At 33.8% G+C, this 21,972-nt stretch overlaps 1 protein-coding gene across 1 annotated transcript in view; it reads right to left on the bottom strand.

Annotated features, from left to right (window-relative positions):
• Nucleotides 1–21,972, bottom strand: part of LOC126737707 (otoferlin-like) — a 75,278-nt gene that overhangs the window by 16,997 nt on the left and 36,309 nt on the right. The window contains exons 5-14 of the mRNA XM_050442709.1: nucleotides 21,657–21,856; nucleotides 21,391–21,586; nucleotides 4,891–4,953; nucleotides 4,565–4,649; nucleotides 4,292–4,448; nucleotides 4,047–4,233; nucleotides 2,371–2,557; nucleotides 2,194–2,298; nucleotides 1,850–2,143; nucleotides 1,603–1,793 (exon numbers count right to left, since the gene is read on the bottom strand). Of these exons, the coding sequence (XP_050298666.1) occupies nucleotides 1,603–1,793; nucleotides 1,850–2,143; nucleotides 2,194–2,298; nucleotides 2,371–2,557; nucleotides 4,047–4,233; nucleotides 4,292–4,448; nucleotides 4,565–4,649; nucleotides 4,891–4,953; nucleotides 21,391–21,586; nucleotides 21,657–21,856 (1,665 nt within the window). The remainder of the gene's footprint in view (nucleotides 1–1,602; nucleotides 1,794–1,849; nucleotides 2,144–2,193; nucleotides 2,299–2,370; nucleotides 2,558–4,046; nucleotides 4,234–4,291; nucleotides 4,449–4,564; nucleotides 4,650–4,890; nucleotides 4,954–21,390; nucleotides 21,587–21,656; nucleotides 21,857–21,972) is intronic.

Below are 21,972 nucleotides of genomic sequence, written 5' to 3'. Positions count from 1 at the left end.
GAGTTCTTAAAGGTGTTAAAGGCCCAGTTGATGCTAAAGGAAGATGCTACACCAGTGTCCCATAAGACTTATTCTGTACCTTCCCAGTCATCACTTATTGTCCTGGGTCATATTATATTGGTCACAAATGTCCTGTGTGGGGTGGTCCAAATAAAAATACCGTTGGATGTCTTTTGGTTGTCCTGGGTGGGATTGTCAGATTTAGGATATTCATGGGAAGTCTCATGGATATTTATATTTATTTCACTATATATTAAATATATACTATTATATAATCTAAAAATTATTTTTTTAAGCAGTAATCGTAAATGTAGATATAGCTAGTTTTAATAGTTTCCCTAAAAAAAGAACATTCCCAACTAATTTTAAGCAGATGGTACTTTAGAATAAAATTCAAATTTCGCGCCTTATTATGCTGTTTCCATTTAGTTCTACTCCATGAGATGGAGAGGTCGCTGCTGTCGTCGATTCTCTCTGTTATTGCAATGTACATTGGGGATGGGACGTTCAATTTATTGCGATGTGTGACTGATATGTTCTGCATCCTCCATTTTCTTTTTATAGACGTCGAAAATTTGACTCTAGCGGCAATTTTTTGTTATAAATAAACGACTTTTGTTTTGCGAGTTTTCATTTCGTCGCTATATCGGTGTTTTGTGGTCGTGACCCTCAACTTTAGCTTCATTCTAAGGTGCCACACTATAGTGCTGCAAGAAGGTTAGTACCTGAATTTTATTTAAAATGCCTAAAGTTGCAAAATCTTTCCGTAAAAGAACGTCATTCAAAAATAAAAACTGACGCCCATGCAAGTAATAATTTTTTGTAAGAGTAGTTTTATCGTGTAAGACTATCCAAAAATAAATACATATTAAAGCCATTGTGTTGTTTGTTTGAAACATTACACGAAGAAAATAATAAAAATTTACAATATTGAATACTAATTGAAATTATAAAATATAAATAATGTAGCCATATTGGCAACGCCGCCAATACCACCTGTCTTCGTTATTTCGGAATGACACCAGCGGGCACGCAGCACGACATCTATGGAGACGCATGGAAGGTTAGCGAATCTTCCGGACAGACTCTATTACTGGTATCCTAGACATATTCTACATGTGTATTAGTAGACATATACTCGGTAGACCACTGCCGAGTATATAAGGCGCCGCGTCGCCACTGGAAAGCTTGGTGATAATAAGAGGTTCAGTTCAAAATATTGGCGCGATATTTAAATCAGGCATACATACTAATAAATAAATGCGGTGAAAATAAATATTTCTAGTACTTGTAAGTGATCATGTAAATATTTCAAAGTTTCTAATTATGTTAGAAATTTCAGCTTAAGGTACCTTCTTAAGCTGACATTTTCCGGAAAAATTTAGAATTAAATTATTGACCTTTTAATTACGCCCCCTAGTGTCTAAATTCCGAAATAAAAAATTACTTTCAGCATTTTCTCTTGGCCACTTTTATAATGTCAAAAAAAAATCCAAAGATTGGTTGAAAGATGGAAAGAAGGTTGACATATCTCAAGATATAGCAGCGATCCACGCTTAGTGAAACACTCTGTATTACCAATTTAATTATATACCTAATTACCAATTTATCGGCAATTTTCTCGATAATATTCGAATTATACATCCTCTTCCGATAGTCCGGCCATACCGATCTTATATGTATGCAGGGTTTGTTATCCCAATATGGCAAAAAGTAATAAATTTTATCATGGGTCATCGGCTTTGTGGGACTAGTGGTACTCTGCCACGAAGCTGTATCATGGGCTACACTTTCTAAAATAAAAATTAAAACGTTTTTTAGCTTTCCTGCATATTTCATCAAAACTTACCTAATTCATCACTATCAGAGTCATAATGGTCTTTTGCGGAAGTGTTATGGCCGTCAATGGCATTTCCTGCATTTCCCACACTAACTTCAAAATAAACCGGTTTATCACCCAATTTTTTATCGATCATGGAAGCTTCCAATATGGTGGCGAAAAGGAAAAATTCTTCATTTTTAGCATATGATTCCTCATTTATCGGTATAGTCGGCTCTAGTTCAACCGTAGATGGTGTAAGATCGATATTTTCGGTGATTTCTGTTCTGATGGAGATAAGCAGTCTGGCCCTATAAGATACTCCTAAAAAAGCATATTTTAAGGTGCAATATTATAACGCAAAAGGGTTGTACCTTCACCCAAGCCACTGTTAAGATTAGAATACTCGTCTATGATGCTGTAGTCTCTTATTGAGCCGTAAAGGTGGATGAAACTTGGACCAAAGGTCGGCATGAAACCTAAACATTTGAGGTGAAAAAATATATTTTTTTAGATTTTACATCACTATATGGAAAATAAATTAATATAACCTTTTTCTCCATCATTGGAAATGGTTTTTAGATCAACAAAATGCGTCCCTATTACCCTCGGCTTCACAGGATCATCATCCCTAAGTTGAATTTTCACCCTTTGGCATAAGGGAGGGAACATCTCCGTAAACACCAACTGTTCGTTCCAAACTGGGGCATAATTGTGCTTCTTTACACTCGTTTTACCCTGAAAATTAATTAAAAAAATACAAACAAATTTAAATTTAAACAAAAACACTGTTCTACCTCTATATTGGATACTTTTATTCAAAATAGATTGGAACGATAACTGATCCCAAAATTGCGGAAAAGACGTAAAGATGTATACACTTGTACTCAAAAACGTACTTTTTGTATTCCGTCTCAAATTTTCAATAAAACGTACGGTAAGTCCTAGCGTGTAAACCGGCCTTTAAATAAAATTGCTAAACCACTTTCAACCGGATTTTGATTCGATCTGTCTATTCACCGATGAGACCTATTTCATCAAGGATGGTTACTTTAAGAGTCGCAACAGCCACATATGAGATGCTGAAAATTCTCACGCAGTGTGAGTGAGAACTCACCACTAGCAATTTGCGATTAACTTGTGGGCCGATACTGTTGCCAACTTCTCAATTCAAATTTCAAATCAAATTAAATTATTTTATTTGCCCAATATATACATGTACAAATTATACACAATCAATTTTATAACTATATACTATATAACCCGAGGACAAAAAGGACTACAGCGCGACCAAAGTGGCCGATAACACAAAATACACAAATCATGTGCATTTGTGCGCAATTGGTCCGTACTTACTTCCACCTCAACTAACTGGTAACATCTACTTACATTTAGACTACAAGACTTACTTCAGATATTGGACAATACCCACGTTCTTCTAGGCCTATGAGCTAGAATGCGGTTCTAACATGCACCATTATTTTAAAACAGTTTTCTCGAATAGCACAGGATTATCTAAACTAACAACTTTCTGAGCGATGAATCGGAAAAGGAGGAGTTACCAAATGGCCGGCAAGAAGTCCGGACTTAACCCCATTGGATTTTTCTTTCTGGGGGTTACTTAAAGTCGTTGGTGTATGAAACTCCTGTAAACACCCAAGAAGAATTACTAGGAAGAGTGATGGCCGCCTGTCATCAAATACAGGAAGGCCCACACTTTTTCAACGGGTACGTGACTCTATGAGGTGAAGAATCGAGTTATGTAACCGGGTTGGAAGGTCATTTTGAAATGAAATTATAACTTTTATATTGTTATGTTAATAATCAAGAACTAAGATATTGAGGTTTTTTTAGATTCAAAAGGTAATAAACTTTTTAAGCGAAAGGTGACTGAAGCCAAAACGGTTCATTTTTGACTAGGAGTTTTTAGGCAAATATTGTTCATTATAATGTCCCAAACAATCCCCTTAAGTTTGGCACCCTTTTGGAACACTCGGTATATTAATATTTTTTACAACAATGTTCGCGTGGATCGATTAGCAGTTAACAGAGAAGCTAAGCGGCCTTGCCGTATATAAGCTTTCTTGTCGTTACATCATTTGTCACTCGTAGTTAATAGCAAGTATACGGCAAATTTAAATTTAATGGCCTTTCTGACGTTTGACGTTATGTTTGTTTTGACTTTGGTAGCCAAGTTTATAAATCATACATTTCATTTATTAATTACCGTTAATCCAGCAAAGGAAACTTGGACGTAGGGATCAACTAAATCATTAAGGCCGCCCGTAAAGGCTTTCTTGACGTTCGCCATTAATGACGAGTTCATTTTTGGTAAGCCGTCCGCCCTGTATATTTTCACTATGAACTTCGCCCTCTGTCGGTCGATCGGCACGCCATCTGGTAGCAATAAATTTCTATAAGAAAAGAAAAATGTTAATTTCTCCGATATGATTTTGTGGATTTTACACTTACGCCTCTATGTCATCCTCGTCTTTCTCGGTCTTGGACGGTACTTTGACGGCATCTCCTTTTCCTATGACGCTGATGTCGCATTTTAAAAACCCCTTTGGGCCGCCTGCGATGTCGTCAGGGTCGGTCAGCAAAGCCCATTTGTGGAAAAACTGATGATCTGAAAGGGTTTTTTCAGTAGAATTATATAGCAAGAAGGGAAATATTGTAATTCAGTGGAAATATGATCGAAATAAGTGAAAAAGTTTAAAAAGGGTCATGCGGTGTAAGTTGTACCTGGTTGTGCCCAGACAGTCGCAACGTCTAGTTTAAAACTTCCCAACATTTTGTTTGCCCGAAGTAAACTTCGGGATTGTAGTACCTGTTGGGAAACACTATTATAAGATTCCAAAAAAAAACGTATATATTTTTTTAGGTTCTGTGGTGAAAAATGTTTTATTTTCTGGATAAATGCTAATTGATATTATAAACAATTCCAATAAACTCGATTATTCATGTAGCATAATTAAATATTCTCGGTATTTAATCAAAACTGCTCCCTTAATAGAATAACAATAAATTAATTATTTTCATGTTTCAACCAATAAATTCAATTTACTTACCGACAAGTGGATTATTTTATCGAATAGCATCACCGGTGGCATGTGGAAATCGAAAACGAAATACTGAAAATAATTGTAACTGATTAGTAAAATTAATTCGTTAATTTGTTCTTAAGTTATAATTATGCACATCACTATTTTATTGAATTTTTACATCTGTTTTTATTAATTTCTTTCTTATTTTATGTATAAATTTTGCCTGTTCCAGAGATTTTAAATGTTTTGTTTTGAAAAATGGGTATTCATTATACAAATTTGGGGGTGTAGTAACTTAAAGAGAAAAAAAATGTTTTTTTTATTTATTTGGCAGTCTTTGTAATTTATTTAATCCAAACTTATCCAAAGTCCACACTGGTATTTTCTGTTATAGAATAAATATTTTGTATTTTTATTCAATTTATGTCGACATCTCTTACACCCAACATTGGTGAAGCCTGTCCAACATATATTGAATATGTGGATTCCATGATAATCCTTCATTAATCACTAGATATTCGTAGTCAGCTACTTTATTTAGGATTATATTATTGATCTTTATCACTGGTTTTATATTTTTTACTAATTTGATTTTTCACCATAAACTTAGTTGTTTCCATATTTAAACTTAATTTATACATAGCCAATGAAGTTATTGTTGTAGTTCATTGTTAAATAATAATGTTTCAAGTTGTTATCCACTTCTTCCAGAGAAAATAAGTACTGTATCGTGACAAATCACATATTTACTTTACATTTTTCTATCACGCAGTAAAGCCTGCAAATTGCAAGCCCTGTATTCAAAAGCAAGCAGAGGTATTCCAAAGGCCCAAGAGCCGAACCCTGGGCTACATCAACACTTACATTAGCTTTACTCCTCTGTTTACCATGCACACAGTACACTACTTTCCGCCCAGTGAGTATGAAGATAACAAATCATAACATTTATTTCGAAACCCCATTTTTTTAAGCTTTTGGAACATTATTTTATATCAACTATATCGAATGCCTTTTGTAAGTTTGTAAGTCGATAAAAACATATACAACATATTTGTTTTTATCGAGTTCACTTGTTATGTATTCTAAAATTTTAGTGCTTACTCCTAATGCACTACTCGGTTTTTGGAATCCATATTGGTTTTTGTTAAATTTAAACTTTTTTTAACGTGCTGCGTAAGACTAATTTTTAAGACTTTCTTAATTATTTTGCTAAATAAATTATGTAGGGCGGTAGTTGCTTATCACATGGGCATCTTATGTGCGCCTTTTGTGTGTATAGACACTATTTTGGCAAGTTCTTCCGGATATTGCCCACTTTCTTGCACACTGTTGGTTAAGTTCACAATCACAGTTCCAATTATGACAACTAGAGTGACAATTTGAAAGAAGTCGTCCATATACACACACTGATTGTGTGTGTATAATTGACCCAGTCGGGCGTGTTTTTAACCTTCTTAAGTTCTGATGATGCTCTTAGGAGCGAAACACGTGTCGTCACTTTAACCAATAAAATCATTTTTTGAGACCGAGACTCGTTGGTCTCTTTTGATTTAGAATGACAATGTCTTTTCTTGTTATACCGTCTATGCCAGGTACACAATTATTTTTAATGTCACTCACAATATATGTTTCTTGAAGCACAATGGTTTTTTGTTCCTCCTTCTATGGGAATGGCAGTCCTGATTTTTGGTTTATTTCTGAAGCCAATCTTTGTCCTATACTTGAAAACTATGCATTCAGTTCTTCCTTTTTTGCTTATTTGGTTACTTTTCATTAAGGATTTTCCAAGTTTTCCTTTCATCACCTTGTACTTCTTGTAATTTTTCGTATGTAAATTGTTTTTGAAGTCTTATTCTCAGTTTATTTAGTTCATTTTTTTGATTTCTTATATTCAATTTCAGTGTAATCATTGTGTATTTTAATCCATCTCATATATTAGTTGTTGTTATATTAGTTGTTATATCATTTCATATATTAGTTGTTCATATAATTATTATAGCTTGTCGCAACTTTGTTAGATTTAGTTAGTTAGATTTGTAACTAATTTTTTATTATTTGTTGCTTTAATGGTTAATGGTTTGTGCATTAATTGTTTATTCTATTGATCGCATTTGAGGGTTCTTGTCTGAATGTATTTATTTTATGATCACTTAAGTATTCTCTAACTTTTAACTGTACTATATCATGGTATCTTTTTAGTAATTTCTGTTCACTTCTCTTATAAATTACCCTTTTCACTGTAGCAAACACTATTTTATGATCTGACGCCTTATGATGTTGTAATGTGATGAAACACTGTATCTTGTTTGTTACTAAGTGATCCAATATTGAAGCTGTATTTTTTGTTAACGACTTATTGTATTTGCCAAATTAAAACCATTCAAAGGAAAAATAGAAAATGCAAGCACTTTTATGTGCTGTAACCCGTTTGTCTATGATAAATACATTACATTTATTCTTAAGTGCTCGGTCACACCGTAATATACTGTAAGGTTTTGTCATGTTAGATAACTTGATGTAATGTTACAGTCCGCATTAAATACAAATATTTTATTATTCACGGCATAATTAAGCTTATTAAATATGCTCCTCCCCCTTTCAAGTCTCGCGTAGGAAGTATGTACTGTAATAACTTTCTTCATTAGGATCGATCCATGTTTCTATGAGTAATATTATACTACTTTTTGCTCCCTTCAGTTTGGCTCATTTTGCCAAACTTCAAAATAGCGCCCCGCCGTCATTTAAAATTAAAATAAAAATAAAATTAAATAGAAAGGGGGTTATGCGATACATCGTTTGAATGCTCCCACTAAGTGCTTTACTTCTACCCATAGTAAAATTGCAGCCTTTCAAAATCTTATTTTTCGCATTTTTATTTATTTTTATATTCTTTACTACACCTGCTCAGATGTAATCTGTTTGTAGGTGTGTTGTTGTTTGTAGAGTTTCAATTAAAATTTGACAAGGCACCTTTACTTAAACATGTTGGAAAATGCAGTAGAACCACTGATCCTTGAGATTGAACACAATCCTCATTGGGATCCTCGAGTTGGAAACAGTTTTTCTACAAGACGGAGCACCGCCTCACTTTAGCAGCAGAAATGTTAGAGAATATTTGACTACTTACCCTAAGCGGTGGATTGGTCGTCGAGGACCTACCGAGTGGCCAGCCAACTCGCCCGATCTTACACCTCTGGACTTTTTTTTATGAGGCTACTTGAAACAAAAAGTCTACGTCACCCAACCAGAACCTATTTTTAATCTACGTCAAAGAATAATTGATGCATGTCGCAATATTGATGTTGCTACTTTCGAAAATGTTCGTGAAGAGTTCTCCAATAGATTATTGTACTGTCTTAAAGTTAATGGTGCACAGTTTCAATATTTTTTGTAATGAAATAGTTACATTTCTGTGTTACCTAAACTTGCATTATTTTAAAAATAAATAAAAATGCGAAAAATAAGATTTTGAAAAGCTACCATTTTGCTATGGGTAGAACTAATGACTTTATATTCTAGGAACATAAAGCATTCAGTGGGAGCTTTCAAACGATGTATCGCATTACCCCCTCTTTCTATTTAATGTTATTGTGCAAAATAAGCTAAAAGGTAGTATTTAGGGACCAAAAAGTAGTATTTAGGTTCCTAATGATGTGTGACTACCATTATTGAATATATTTGTACCAATTATCATTGTACGGTTGCTTGCTCAGTATTAAGAGCGGGACTATCTATCATGATTTACGTCAAGGAAATTTCAAGGCAAACTGATACTCGTAGTATACTGATACTCCTAGTATCTACCAAGATCTTCAATATGGCTAATTTTACAATAAGCATTTTCTTATTTAGTTAAATAAAAAAAAAATGCTAAAACACTCAGACTCACTAAAGGCCTTAAAGTGTCATACAAAGACTTACGCACCCTCAATTATATGAAGGAATTTATGATTAATGTTCATGGGTCTTTTATTATTAGTCAATTATTACAATAGAAACGTTAGAATGTATAGACAACTTCTAGAATCAACCAATCTCATTATTACACTAGTCAAATTTATCAGGTGAAAAATCAACAAAAAGAAACCTGAACCATAAATAATAATTTTCGCAGTTATAAATAATAAAATAATGAATATCTTAGTTAAACATAACCAAAATGGTGATCCAAAGTACTTTAACAAGTTCTTTTGTAATGTAGCAAGTGGTCTAACAGAGGACTTGTCTCCTAGAACTGATCCTATGTCTTATCCTCAGAATTTTAGATCATCATTAGCCGTCAGGTACCTAGTTATGCATTTTTTTCTTATGTACATTTATACGCTAATTCAGGTCTACCTCAGTTTTGAGGCATAGTGGTTTTGATTTTTTTTCCTTTTTTTAGGTAAATCTTTTCATTTGATGCGAAAATGGCTCATATTTATGCTAACTTAAAGAGTAGTTGGTTATGTAGTCTTCGTTGAAAAAAATGCTTTTTGCTCTTTCCATCAGGACAGACCACGAACTTAATAAATAAACGTGGACTGCTAATGCATACCCAAAAATGACCACTGCCTGGTGGCCGCCATTTTTATAGTGGTTGTGTCCTTTTGATGTTGGTCACTCTGAACATTTTCAGTGCTGCCAATAACAAATATATTAAATAAAGGTAATGAAGTTGACGAAGCTGACCTTTGACGTGTGACATTGTTTTTAAACCATCATTGGAATTCCAAAGCACTAAAATCTCGAAACGATCACTCAATATGACTGATTCTAAATAACATTGTCAATTGTAAGTATGGCGGATTGATTTTTGGCGATTTGTAAACGACATGCTTGGGTTGGGTTAGGTTGGTCTGCATCAGCGATATAGCTTCCTCCTTATTTAATACATGGATTATAATGTATCAGCATCCTTATTTAAACGTATTTGGTTTACTGTTTCTCAAAACCGCATTATTGTGAATTGTCTGCCAGCGTTGTTTATCATAGAATAATATCTAGTTTATTTTTACTATATAAACTGTTCCATATCCGTTGTTTATTTACATTACACCGCATAGCTGTATTATTATTTGTTACCTTTTTTTTGCCGGCTCGAAACCGACGGCATTTACGGCATTTATTGTATCTCCCGGTCAGTCGAAAATATACTCTCATAAATTAAGGTTGTGTATTATTTCAAATTAAATACATACACATCATTGGCGCAGTCGATCTTACGGACCTAAATTGTTAAAAGTAGTCGGTGAAAATGTCATCTTTTCTCGGAAATTTAAGTACGTTTGATCCGGAAAAGTCGGATTACGCGATATTTTCCGAGCGGCTAAAACAGTTTTTCGTGGCAAATGGTATAACGGAGGACGATAAAATGCGTGCGACTCTTCTAAATACATTAAATGAAGATTGTTACGTGTTGTTAAGAAATTTGTGTGTACCGAAAACGCCACCGGAAGTGAAATTCCAGGATTTGGATAAATTGTTATTAAAGCATTTTGCTCCAGTGCGGTCCTATTTTTCGGAGAGAAGTAAATTTTACTCTGCTCAAAGAGAGCCCGGTGAAAAAGTGTGTGATTGGGCAGCTCGTGTGAAAAATTTAGTGAGTAATTGCGGATTTGAGGCTACAATAACTCTCAGTACGCTAATGAGAGATATTTTTGCGATCGGTATTAATAACGTGCGTTTTTCCGATCGTTTGTTTGAAGAAAATGCCATCAGTAGGGACTGTACGTTTCAGTTTATGGAAAAAATTGCTTTGGCAAAGGAGTCTGCGGTCGCTGATCATGAAAAGCGCGTATCCAAGGAGTCTCAGGCCCCGATTAAAACAGAACTAGAGGAAATATATTATAATCAAAATCCAGGTACTTCTCGTCAAAATCGGGGTAAGTCAAAATCTAAATATACTGTTAAAAGAGACCATCAAGAAAAACCGGCTCTACCAAAATGTTCGGTGTGTGGGCGTGCAAATCACGTTTTTTCTAACTGTGCTTATCGTAGCTGTTTCTGTCACAAATGTGGAATCAAAGGCCATTTGGCACCTATGTGCAAGAAGCTATCAGGTCATAATTTTTTGCAAGAAAACCTTTTGCAAGACTCATCTGATGAGAATGACGAGATGTGCTTTAACATTAAGAGTAATTCTTCATCATATTATAATAAGTTGCGTTATAATTCTAAAGGTAACGAAAGGCCTATAATTATTAAGCTATTAATTGACGGTTTACAATTTGATTTTGAAATTGATTCTGGATTTGCTCATGCGGCTATTTCTGAAAATTTGTATAAACATTATTTTACAAAATATAATTTGATTCGTAATGATCTGTCTCTTAAAGATTATGTGGGTGTATCATTTAACCCCTTAGGTTATCTTAACCTAAATATTATCTATGACGACAACAATTACATTTTAAAAACATATGTCATTAAAAATGGAGGACCTCCATTAATAGGGCGTAACGGCTTAAAAATGTTGAACATTGGTTTATGTAAAATAGATAGTAACAATAGTAATAGGTTGTTATACGTAAATTCGGAGACCAAGCTTCAATATTTATTAAAACATTTTGGTCAAATTTTTGATGGTACTCTGGGCACTTTCAACAAGTTTAAAGTAACCCTTAAGTTAAAGGAAAATGCTATTCCGCGATTTTTTAAACCACGTCCTGTTCCAATCGCGCTTAAGCCAAAAATTGACGAAGAATTAGATCGTTTAATTAAAAATAAGGTATTAATTCCGACAGAATTTTCTAAATGGGCCACCCCTATTGTTCCCATATTGAAGAAAAATGGTGGTCTAAGAATTTGTGGAGATTTTAAGGTAACCTTGAATCCACAACTGGAATTTCAACAGTTTCCGCTTCCGCGAATAGAATATTTATTTAGTCGGCTGGAAGGGGGTTTAAAATTTTCAAAAATCGATTTGTCAGAGGCATACCAGCAAATTCTTCTGGATGAAAATTCTACAGAGTTGGTGACAATCTCTACACATAGAGGTTTATTTTCTTATCAGAGGCTACCCTTTGGCATTCATTGTGCACCCTCCATATTTCAAGTTATTATGGAACAACTATTTAACGGTATACCGGGCGTTATAGCGTTTCTTGATGATATTTTAATAACGGGAAAAAATGACCTTGAACATTTAGAGAGGTTAGAACGGGTTTTTACAAAATTAAGTGAATGCGGCCTTAAAGTAAAAAAAAACAAATGCAGCTTTATGCAAGACTCCTTGACGTACATGGGCCATCGAATCGATAAATTTGGGCTACATAAGACCCAAGAAAGAGTAGAAGCCGTCATTAAAACTAAAAATCCTTCAAATATTACAGAACTGAAATCATTTTTAGGGGGGGTAAATTATTATGTTAAATTTTTACCAAACGCATCAACAATACTCTTCCCCTTATATAATTTGTTAAAAAAAAACGTTCCTTGGGAATGGAGTACAGAATGTCAAAATAGTTTTTCTAAAATCAAGGAAATGTTAATTTCTCCATCGGTTCTGGCTCATTTTGATCCCAAAATACCCATTAAACTCTTGGTGGATGCTAGCAGTGTAGGGCTTGGAGCGATTATTAGTCATTTTTATCCAGACGGTTCTGAGAGGCCAATCGCTTTTGCTTCCAGATTATTAAGTAAAAGCGAATTAGGTTTTTCACAAATTGAGAAAGAGGCTCTAGCCATCATTTTTGGAGTAAAAAAATTTTTTCAATTTTTGTATGGGACAAAATTTACCTTGTATACCGATCACAAGCCCCTTTTAGCCATTTTTGGAGATAAAAAGGGGCTACCGGTTTTTGCAGCTAATCGCCTACAAAGGTGGGCGTATATTTTATCATCATTTAACTTTGAAATTAAATACGTCAACACAAAAAAGAATTACTCGGATTTTTTATCTCGACTAGGAACTAGTGTTGAAAATATTCACTATTATTATAATAGTAGTTCCATTGTGTTTTCATCAAGTGACAATGATAAAGTGTCATATTTAAATTATATTCAAAATTCCGATTTTCCAGTAAATTTTTTGAAAATTAAAGAGCAAACTGGTAAAGATCCAATCCTTAGCAAAGTTTTTTTTTATGTTAAAAATGGCTGGCCTAAAACTTGTCCTTCTGTAGACCTTAAGCCGTTTTTTATAAGAAAAAACGAAGTATCTATTGAACACGGTTGTTTAATGTGGGGGTATCGTTTAATTGTACCTTCAAGTTTTCAAACGAGTATTTTGGAAGAGCTACACTTAACCCACATTGGCATTGTCAAAATGAAGGCTTTGGCTCGCTCATACGTATGGTGGCCAAAAATCGACGAGGCTATAGAAAATATTGCTCGGCGATGTAAAATTTGTTCAATGTATGCGGATAAGTCACCTAAACCTTCTTTGATAATGTGGGATTGCCCTAAAAATGCATGGACTCGTTTGCATGTAGATTTTTTTGGCCCTTTGTTTAATAAAACATTTTTAGTTGTTGAAGACGCCACATCCAAATGGTTGGAATGTTTTATTGTGCAAAATATGTCTTCTTCTAAAACAATACAAATTCTAAGAAAGTTATTTTCTCAGTTTGGATTGCCCAAAGAAATAGCTACAGATAATGCACAAACTTTTATGTCTGTTGAATTTAGTTCTTTTCTAGAGAGTTTGGGTATTATCCACAAGACGGGTGCTCCTTTTCATCCAGAGACTAATGGATTGGCGGAGTCCGGTGTTAAAATTTTAAAAAGAGCGCTTATTAAAGGTTACAAAGATCATAAAACTGATCTGCAACTTATTTTAGATACGTTTCTTTTTCAATATCGCAATACGCCTCAAACAACCACTCAAGAATGTCCATCCAAAATTATTTTTGGTCGCTCTTTACGCACTAGATTTGACTTATTGCTTCCTTCCACCGAAAATGTAATTAAAAATAAACAGCATAAAATGGAGAAAAATTTTAAAAAGGTTCGAGACATATCATTTTGTATTGGAGAAAAAGTGTGGGCTCAAGATTATCGTCCAAATGCAGACAAAAGTAGGTGGTGTCAAGGGGTTGTTCAAGATATTCTTGGTCGAAGAACTTACGTAATAGAGGTAGATAATGGAATAAAATGGAAGAGGCATCTCAGCCAGTTAAAAAAAAATTATGTAACATTTCAGCCTGAACATAATAAGACAAATACAACCATAATTCCAAGATCTACCTCGATTGATAATAATAGTTTTAGCTCTAGTGAAGATGAAGTGGTGGTTTTATCAGATAGTGATAAATCTGATTTAGAAAGTGATTCGGGTACACGTGTGTTGCGTAGACGTAGCAAAATTAAAATGCCGGATCGTTTGCAAGTGTCTTAGTTTAGAAGACAGTTAGGTTTGATGTTTGACTGGTTGATTTTTTTTTCTTTTTGTTATTGGGGGAGGGTGTTCCATATCCTTTGCTAATTTTTCACAAACATCTACATGTTTTACAAACCCTCATAAAATCATCTATATTTTGATTTTTATAGATGGTTGTACCTATTAATGTGGAAACGAAATTCTTAAAGGACAAGGAAAATACTCAGATCTAATACGGTAACTATCTAATCGCATCTATTCTTAACTAAATGTAACTTTTTATTTTGTTTTTAAGCATTTTATTTTTTATTTCCCTACAATTGGCATACCTGAAATTTGTCAGAGTAACCAACATCACGAAATCACGGCAAATGGCGACCCCCTAGTAGTGGTCATTTACTTTTCTTTGAAATGGCAGTCCAGGTATATTTATTGTTGTGGAACAGACTTATTCAGTTCGATGCCCTTTATTTCTTTCTTCAACATTGTACATTTTATCTCATTGCTTTTTAGTTTCATCAGTGTTGGAGCGTTATCTTCGTTGTTGATTTGAATAATTTCCTATGCATCGGCCACTTTCCTTTATTGCTTCCGTACGCTTTGGTACACCAACTATAGTCAAGTGTTATAGTCCTTTTTTCGCTGTTTCAGTAGATTCATTCTATCTTCCATATTTTTTTTTGCTATTATTTCAAGCCTTGAAATTTTCGTTTCTGTCCTTCGAGGCTGTCAGTCATGCCCCGTTCCTTCTTGGTCTTAAATGAGCCTAGGTGCTGATTGAAAATGCCCTCCAGACGAGTTTTTATCCGTTTTTCACTAATTTGACCACACAAAATCTCAATTTTTTCACGCGGATCATAACATATAAATCTATTTTCGGAATTCACTACTCCCGCTTGAATTACACAACTAGGGTGGCAGCTGCCTTGCAGTTTATACAGCGAAGTGCCAAAACTACAATTTTTTGGACATGTTTTAAGTCAGTGTTTATTTTGTCACTTTTCTCACTTTTTCATGTGCTAAGACCACAAAATACTTACTAAAGGACTTATTACTTCTTCTTTATTTTTTGTGTACTGAATATAGATTAATACTTCTTAAAGACTGACTGGCGATGAAAATGCACGCCGTCGTAAGGCTCTGCATATTTAAGGCTCTGCTCTGCCTATTTGTAGGAATATATTAACCAATAAAGACTATAGTATTTTGTAGGTAGCAAATTATTATCCCATAAATACCTAAAGCGATAATTAATTGAACAGTGATTGTGTTACCGGTTATTGTAATGTTTGTGATATTACAATTACAAACTTATAGGTCTAAACGTCGGCAATATTAATACTCAAATCCTGAGTTTTATTTGACACCACATTTAATTGACTTCAAAAATCATAGAAAATTTCGTGAAATGACGTCATAGAATAAAATACAGTCAAATATATAAAGTAAATGAAAATTGCCTATAAGACTTAAAACTTTTCTTTAATCTAATTCTTAAACTTTATTCTTAATTATTTAAACTTATTTATTCTTAATTTTTAAAACTTAATTCTTAAACTTTTAATTCCTGGAAGGTACCTATATAAAATCACGTCAAAAAAAGGAATATAAATATTTCCTTTAAAATCCTGGAAGACATGAAAAGTTATTTTAAACACTTTTAAAATATAGTTAGATGTCGAGAAATTCCTAAAAAATATAAAAATCTGCCAAAAACTAGAAAAAGAGAACCGAAAAATTATTACAAATTCTTGGAAAATATTTAAAAAAAACGTTAAAAAATAATATTTAAAATTCCTTAGAAAATAAAAAAAAATTACATTTTCTTATTTTTCTTTTTTTCTTTAAAGTTCCTAATTATTTCCTTAAAGTTCCTAAGAAATTTTTAATATTATTTTTAACGTTTTTTTTTTAATATTTTCTAAGAATTTGTAATAATTTTTTTGGTTAAAAAAGGAATAAGTAATTGGTAAATATATATTTTTTGAATAGGTCTAAAAAAATGAGTTATTAAATATTAGTATAAGAAAATGAAGAAGTAAGTGAAAGTTATTTTAATTTATTAAAGTCATAGGAAATGACGCTAAAGATCTGGATTAAATTGAAAAATTTCTTCTAAAAATCAGATCGGATTACAGATACTCAATTATTAAAACAAAATAAAAAAACACCCAATTATGAGAAAATTATCAGTTATGCGTTTAGAGTACTTAACTTTTCACCAACGGACTTACTGACTCTCGATCGCCAGTTAAGAACAACGCTTACGAAATATCGAATGTTCCATACAAATTTGGTAATAGAAAGGATGTATCTCACTATCACCTTGAGAGCGAGACACGCGAGGACAAGGACTTCTAAATCTTGAAATCTTTAAAAAAGAAGAGGCTAAACTATCTAAATAGTTAGAAGCCTCTTGTGCCGCTGATGCCAGGTACTGTGCCTTGAACATTGTAGCACCTTCTCCTCTATTAGAAAACTACCACGAAACGCTTAAAACGCAATGGAAAAGCAAATGCATTGACGCTTATTTTGCAAGTTTGCATCACGATGTCGTCGACGTAAATGCTAGCAATGGGCAAATCTGCAAACCTGACGAGTGGCTACCTTTTTTTAAACGGAAAGTGCAATGATAGCACTAAGTGGTACCCACAACCAAATAAAGCTAAGTTGAGGAGCCCGCAAGCAAAAGCAAACAAATGCCTGAAATAAGAAACTGAGTTAAAGCGTAAAATGTTTTTATTTGAATTGTAGAATGTTAAAAGATGCAAACAAATAAAAAAAACCTATTCTGTACCATTTAGCAACAAAATTTTTGAGTTCAAATTATATTTTATTTTTAAAAGATTTATTTACATTTTTATTATCCATTTATTTGGTTTTGATTGCGTTTAACATAATATGTTTGGTTTTGATCAGACTATAGAATGAGATATTTGCTTTTGTTTAAACCATTTAATTTGCACACCAAGATCATCGTCTAAGCAGTTCCATTCTGCGGTATCTTCTTCTGAACTTGCCGATACTTCTGGCAGGGTTGCTCCATCATCAAGGATGTTTGAATACCAGTTTCTAGCAGAAAAAACTTTCACATTCTCTCCATGTTTCACCATAAAGTTGAGTTAGAAGGGAATCCACATCTTTCTTTTTCGGGCCTGCTATTGCGTGTTGTAAAGGAATCTGATTCATAACATAAGAGCAAGTTTTCTGAGGCGACACTCCTCTTTTTAATAGTGTAGCAGGCGATGAATCTTCATCAAATCTGTAGTACATATGACCATTTACTAAAACAGAAAAACGTTTTCCTTTTTTTTCTTTGAGGATCTTAGTTGCTTTAAGTTGCTAATATTGTCTAAATTACGATATATTACGGAAAGTGCCTTAGTATCTTGTAAAACCTAGTCCTCGCCGAGAGCACGAACAGTTCCAAACATTTCATAAACTTCAAAATACTCCTTCTTGGAAACTAGTGGTCAGTTTCTTCAATTTTTGTTCCACCCTTCCAAACACTCTGTCGACAGGCAAAAAACTGTGGCCTCGAACTGGAAAATATAAAGTTATATTCTGGACAGAACTTTCACTATTTTTGGACAACCAGGCCATCAGAGCATGAAACACAATATTGTTTTTGTTCTGTCCTGCGCATCCGTCACAAAACAATCTAACGTTTTTTTACCACAAATTCGAATATTTTTTTCAAGAAAGTCTAATAAGGCTAAAGATATTTCAAGTGATCCCCTACCAGCCTGATCTTCTGTCCATGTATAAAAAAATGGTTCTTTGGAGGATTAGTCAACAACACAGAAGCAGTAAAAACTAATTTGACGAGAATAAAACGCTTGCTAGATCGGTGTCTTTGGTAAGGGCTGTACTTGTTGCAAATCAAAACAATACGTTATCGTATCCTCGTTATCACCTTTACGTAGCAGAGAATAGAATGCAGCTGCTCTCATTTTATGCACGCTTTTCTCCAGCTGCAATTTATTTTTGTTTGCAACATCTTTTTCACTTTTTATTTGCAGTGATAGCCTCGTGCAGTATGTAATACAAACATACAAACAAAGTATGTATACAAACATCGCAAGCAGGCGATTTAAAACCAATGTTAAATTGTAAAAAAATTCTCTGAAACATTGTCCTAGACACCTGAAATTCAGGAGCAATAGATGCGTTATAGATTGCACGCAGCTTATTTTGCGTCAGTTCACTATGCAAATAAATTCGTACAGACTTTTTTCTATTATAATCTGATTCGCTACCTTTTACATTTCTTATGAACTCTTGCACTTTTTCCTTTTTTTTAAATGATCTATTTAACACGATCACCTCCTCTCCTTTCTGCAATGGACTCTCCAGATTTCATTAATTTGCAAAGGTTATTTAATCTATTATTTTTTAAACAAGTCAAATGCATAAATAATTTTTTACACACAGTAACAGTTTTTCCTGTCTGCGTTGGCACAGAATATTTAACGTTAAACGAGTGAGGTTTAACTCGACAATTTTCTTGATGTCTATGTTTCGTTTTAATATCTGAGACACTTATCCAATTCGCAACTTTCTTATCTTGAGCAACTTTACTCCCACACGATTGCAACTTTCCACGAATTAACAAGGCATCACCAGGACGAACTTTACTGCATGAAAAGCGTGCTGAATTATGAGTACATCCCACAAGAACCTTGGAACCCAGAGGTCTACAAATCCGCGCTTTTTTTGCTTGTTCTTGCTTAGATTCTTTCTTTTGCTTCTTTCTGCTACCTTTTGCTGCTTCCCTTATTATCACTGAAGCCTCGTCAATCTCCTCCATGCCAAAAAACTTAACACTCACACTTTTATTTACTTAAAGAGGTACTTTAGAAAAACGTACTAAATACCCCGTACTGACTACTGTTTCAAAACAAAAACACGTGAAAAATAAAAACATCAAACGAACCTCTAGCCCCAAAGCGCGTAAATCACACTTCCGTCACCTGATCAATTTTATCGGATTCTGATTGGCTGGTAACATATGTTTGCTTTTGATCGGGCGCTACTTGAGCATTTGTTCGTTTTTGCTCAGGCCAGCAATGTTTAACATATGAAATGGTCCGGATTTATTTGCTTTTGGTTAGGTTACTTTTAAGTTTTGTGCATGTGGCTCATGGGCGGAGTTAGGGGGGGGCTTGGGGGGGCTTAGCCCCCTTTAAAATGAAATTAGCCCCCCCAAAAAAATTGTTCAAAACGTAAAAAAACAGAAAGTATAAGACTTAAAGAATATGTGGTTGAAGCTTCCACTTCCGCAGTACACGAAGAAACGTTCTTAAATTCACCTTTGATAAAAAATGAGGCACAAAAGTTTTGGCTAATTTCAATTTATTATAGGTCTCTCGACAATATAACAAATCATCTAAAAATAAGATTTTCTTCCGAAAGTCAGAAATTAGCTACAGAAACAGAGCCACAACATTACCATTTCTGATATTAAAGATGTATTAAGAAAAGAGACTTTTCCAAATGCATATACCCTTATGCAAATAGCATTTTGCATTTATGCATTTAGCATTAGTTTTGCCAATTTCTTCAGCGTCCTGCGAACGCTCTTTCTCAACAATGAGAAGAATTAAAAATTGGTTTAGGTCAACGATGGTCAGGATCGATTTAGTTCTTTAGCACTAACCACTCTTAGTATTGAAAGTGGTCTAACAAAGTCATTGTCACCAGATGAAATTTTAAAAAAAGTTTTTAAAAGAGTTTTTAAAAAAAGGAAATCGAAAACTTTTATTAGAGTAGTTTATTTTTTTTATAATTTTATTGGATTTCATTTTATTTAAGGACATTTTAAATAAATTTTGCGTTTACTATTTTTGAAGAATTATTGCGTTTTATTAAAATGATATTGGTTTTGAAGGTGGCAGACAATGGAGAAGTAATATCTAATTGTCGGATTTGCATTGTCTTAATTAATTTAAACAAAGTTACACACGACGTTTTGGTTGGTAAGTATCTCCAACCGTTACCAAGTGTAAACTGCTAGTTTACACTTAATATAACATTTTAATATAATAATGGTTGGAGATACTTACCAACCGAAACGTCGTGTTTAACTTTGTCTAAATTAATTAAGTCCGACAATTAGATATTAAAATGATATTATTTTGAACTTTGAAATTTTTCTTGAAAGTTTAAATTTTTTTTAAAAACTAGCAACTTTTGACTCTTGCTGTGTATGCAATTTACTCCAATACATATACAGAATGGTTCATACATTATGGATATTGCAATAAAATTCAGAAACGTGTTCCTTGGATGAAACCTAATATGAAAATAAAAGTAAAACAAATTCATGATATTATGTATATAGTACAGCAAATTAGAATAGAAGCTGTTTAAGACTATTCTTTTTTTTTAATAATTTTAACGGCTTATAAGTGAAAATGAAGGTGCCCACCAAAAAATTTGTTACCTCCGGCGGCGCCTGCGGCGGACTTTTCTTTGATGGCCACCCCCTCACCTCTTTGTGTAACTCTGCCCCTGGATGGGGGCTTTAGCCCCCCCATTTTTGGGGCTCTAACTTCGCCCATGAGTGGCTACCATTACTAACCGATCCAATATTTAACTCATTTTTTAAAATTTGATCATATGTTTGCTTTTGCTTGGGCGCTCCTCAATTATGTCATTTGTACCATTGAGAACAAGAGTCGATCCCATATCTTATCTTAGCTTGCACTAATCTAGCACCCACAGCGTACATAAGCCGGTATATTAAAATGAGAAAAGTATTGCAGAAAACAAACCAGGTATGCAACGAAACCTTTACGCACAATCACTACTTACTGGAAAACACTTAAAAGATCTTCTGAAATACTACAATACACACCGATCGGGAGGTACTTCAGAATAAACCTTATAGGATAATTATTATATATAAAACACAAAAAATGCATTAATACCGACTTTTGCATACATTTAAATGACATTAGTTCAAAAGTGTACAAAACGAAGATCCTTAATTTTTCAACTGAAAACCGGTAAGAAAAATTATCGTTTGTTCTTTATCGCCTTGATTCCGTAAATAAACATTTACCTTATCAGTAATTTTTCAACCCAAAATCATTTTTATGCGCATATTAATCTGGTCACTGATTTAAAAAGGTTTTCTCTGCTTTTTTTAATTAAAAACGTTAACAGCTCGTATTACATTTTTAATTATAGGACTACCTCATTAAGACTAACAGCCTTACCTCATTGTAATAAGGGCAATTCGTGCTCTCTTTCACGCTCGTGTACTTCTTCTGATCTCCAATTTGAATGCAAACGACGGGATCCATATTGAGGCCGGCCAGTTGCCGTGCCTCAATTATCGTTATACAAACTCGGAAATCTTGAGCTTTAAGAGCCAGGTCAATTGTCGCGTTGCTGATCTTCAGATCCTTTACCCTTATAAAAAGAAAAAAAGAAACAGCCTTATTTTATTGTACACGTACAAACACTAGACTTTATTAAATACTTTGATAGTCGTCTCTTTTCCAACATGCACAGTTGGTTTTCCTCGTTGGAATCAATCGAACTGTCACTTCCTGCCCTGGACATTGGACAAGATTCCGTTTCCGAATTTCGTTCTGACCCTGTGGCCCTCAAAAGTTGCTCCGTTTCGTCTTCAGTGTCACTGGTTTTCGGCGGTCGTTGTTTTCCCAGCCTTATCAAGCTCTAAAATAACAGAAAATTTTTTTTGAAAATTAAAAATCAATCTTGCAGGAAAACGACTACAATCGGCCGGATATTTCGAATTAAAAATAGATTAAAAATTCCCTCCGGCTAGCAAT

Source organism: Anthonomus grandis, chromosome 1 (assembly GCF_022605725.1).
Source record: "Anthonomus grandis grandis chromosome 1, icAntGran1.3, whole genome shotgun sequence".
NCBI classification, from domain to species: Eukaryota; Metazoa; Arthropoda; class Insecta; order Coleoptera; family Curculionidae; genus Anthonomus; species Anthonomus grandis.
The sequence above is the reverse complement of the archived record's forward strand: the minus strand, read 5'-3'. Positions and strand labels throughout refer to the sequence as shown.